General features: G+C 66.8%; 1 protein-coding gene across 1 annotated transcript; it reads right to left on the reverse strand.

The window, feature by feature from the left end:
• Nucleotides 1-203: 203 nt before the first annotated feature.
• On the reverse strand, nucleotides 204-601 carry EMIHUDRAFT_260578 (hypothetical protein; the record flags this gene model as incomplete). Its single annotated transcript, XM_005791335.1, has 2 exons — nucleotides 204-214; nucleotides 286-601. The coding sequence occupies 2 exons, from the start codon at nucleotides 599-601 to the stop codon at nucleotides 204-206; spliced, it is 327 nt and encodes a 108-aa protein (XP_005791392.1).
• Nucleotides 602-882: the final 281 nt, after the last annotated feature.

The following is an 882-nucleotide window of genomic DNA, read 5'->3' on the forward strand; positions in this document are numbered from 1 at the left end:
CTCTTTCGGTCTATCTAGGCGGCCGCGAGGTTAATATACCGAATAATGGTGTCAAAACACCGGGGGGTGGTTGGCGCGCAGGCACCTGAGGGGCTCTCGTCGAGCGCAGTGCTCGACGTCGACCCCTCCACAGGAGCACAGAGCACTGGACGGGACACTGGAGCTAGACTTCACGCGCTCTCTCTCCTCCCACTCTACTACGCTCATTGTTTCGCTGGTCGGTGCTCCTCCCGCCCCTTTTCTTCGACTTGGTCCTCCTCGGTCGCTTTCCCTCGGGTGGGGCACCGCTGCTCGCCTCGCCGCCTTCCGCCATCACGGTCGGCGCCTCGTCGTCGAACGCCTCCCCTCTCTCGCGCCGCCCAAGGACCGTCTCGCTTCCTGGGGCACTGCTGCTCGCCACGCCTCCTGCCGCCATTGCGGCTGGCGCCTCGTCGTCGAGCGCCTCCCCTCGTGCCGCCGGGCTGATCGTGTTGGACCCCGCCTCCGCCTCGTCGAAGTCGTCGCAAATGCTCATCTCGTCCTCGTCGTCGCCGACTGGGTCGCATCTTGGGCCTCCGCCAGCTGTTGGTAGGTCCACCTCGCCCTCGAGCTGCCTCTCCATTTCCAAGTCGTCGCTGGTCGGCGCCGCCTCTTCCTCCGCTTGTTGCGCCTGCTCTGCTGCGTCCCTCCGTCGCCATCTTCGCCTCGGCTCCCGCTCCTGTTCCCTGCCACCCGCCCCTCCCCCCTCCTCGCCCCCTTTGCTCTCTCGCCGCTCCTGCTCCTCGCTGGCCTCCGCCTCCTCCTCTCCGCGCAGCCTCCTTTCTATCGTCTGGCCTGCCATTCCGAGCGCATTCTTCCTCGCTGCCTCCTCTGCGGCGTGGCCGTGCAGTACGTCCGATGTCG

The sequence above is a fragment of the Emiliania huxleyi genome, assembly GCF_000372725.1.
Source record: "Emiliania huxleyi CCMP1516 unplaced genomic scaffold EMIHUscaffold_11323, whole genome shotgun sequence".
NCBI classification, from domain to species: domain Eukaryota; phylum Haptophyta; order Isochrysidales; family Noelaerhabdaceae; genus Emiliania; species Emiliania huxleyi.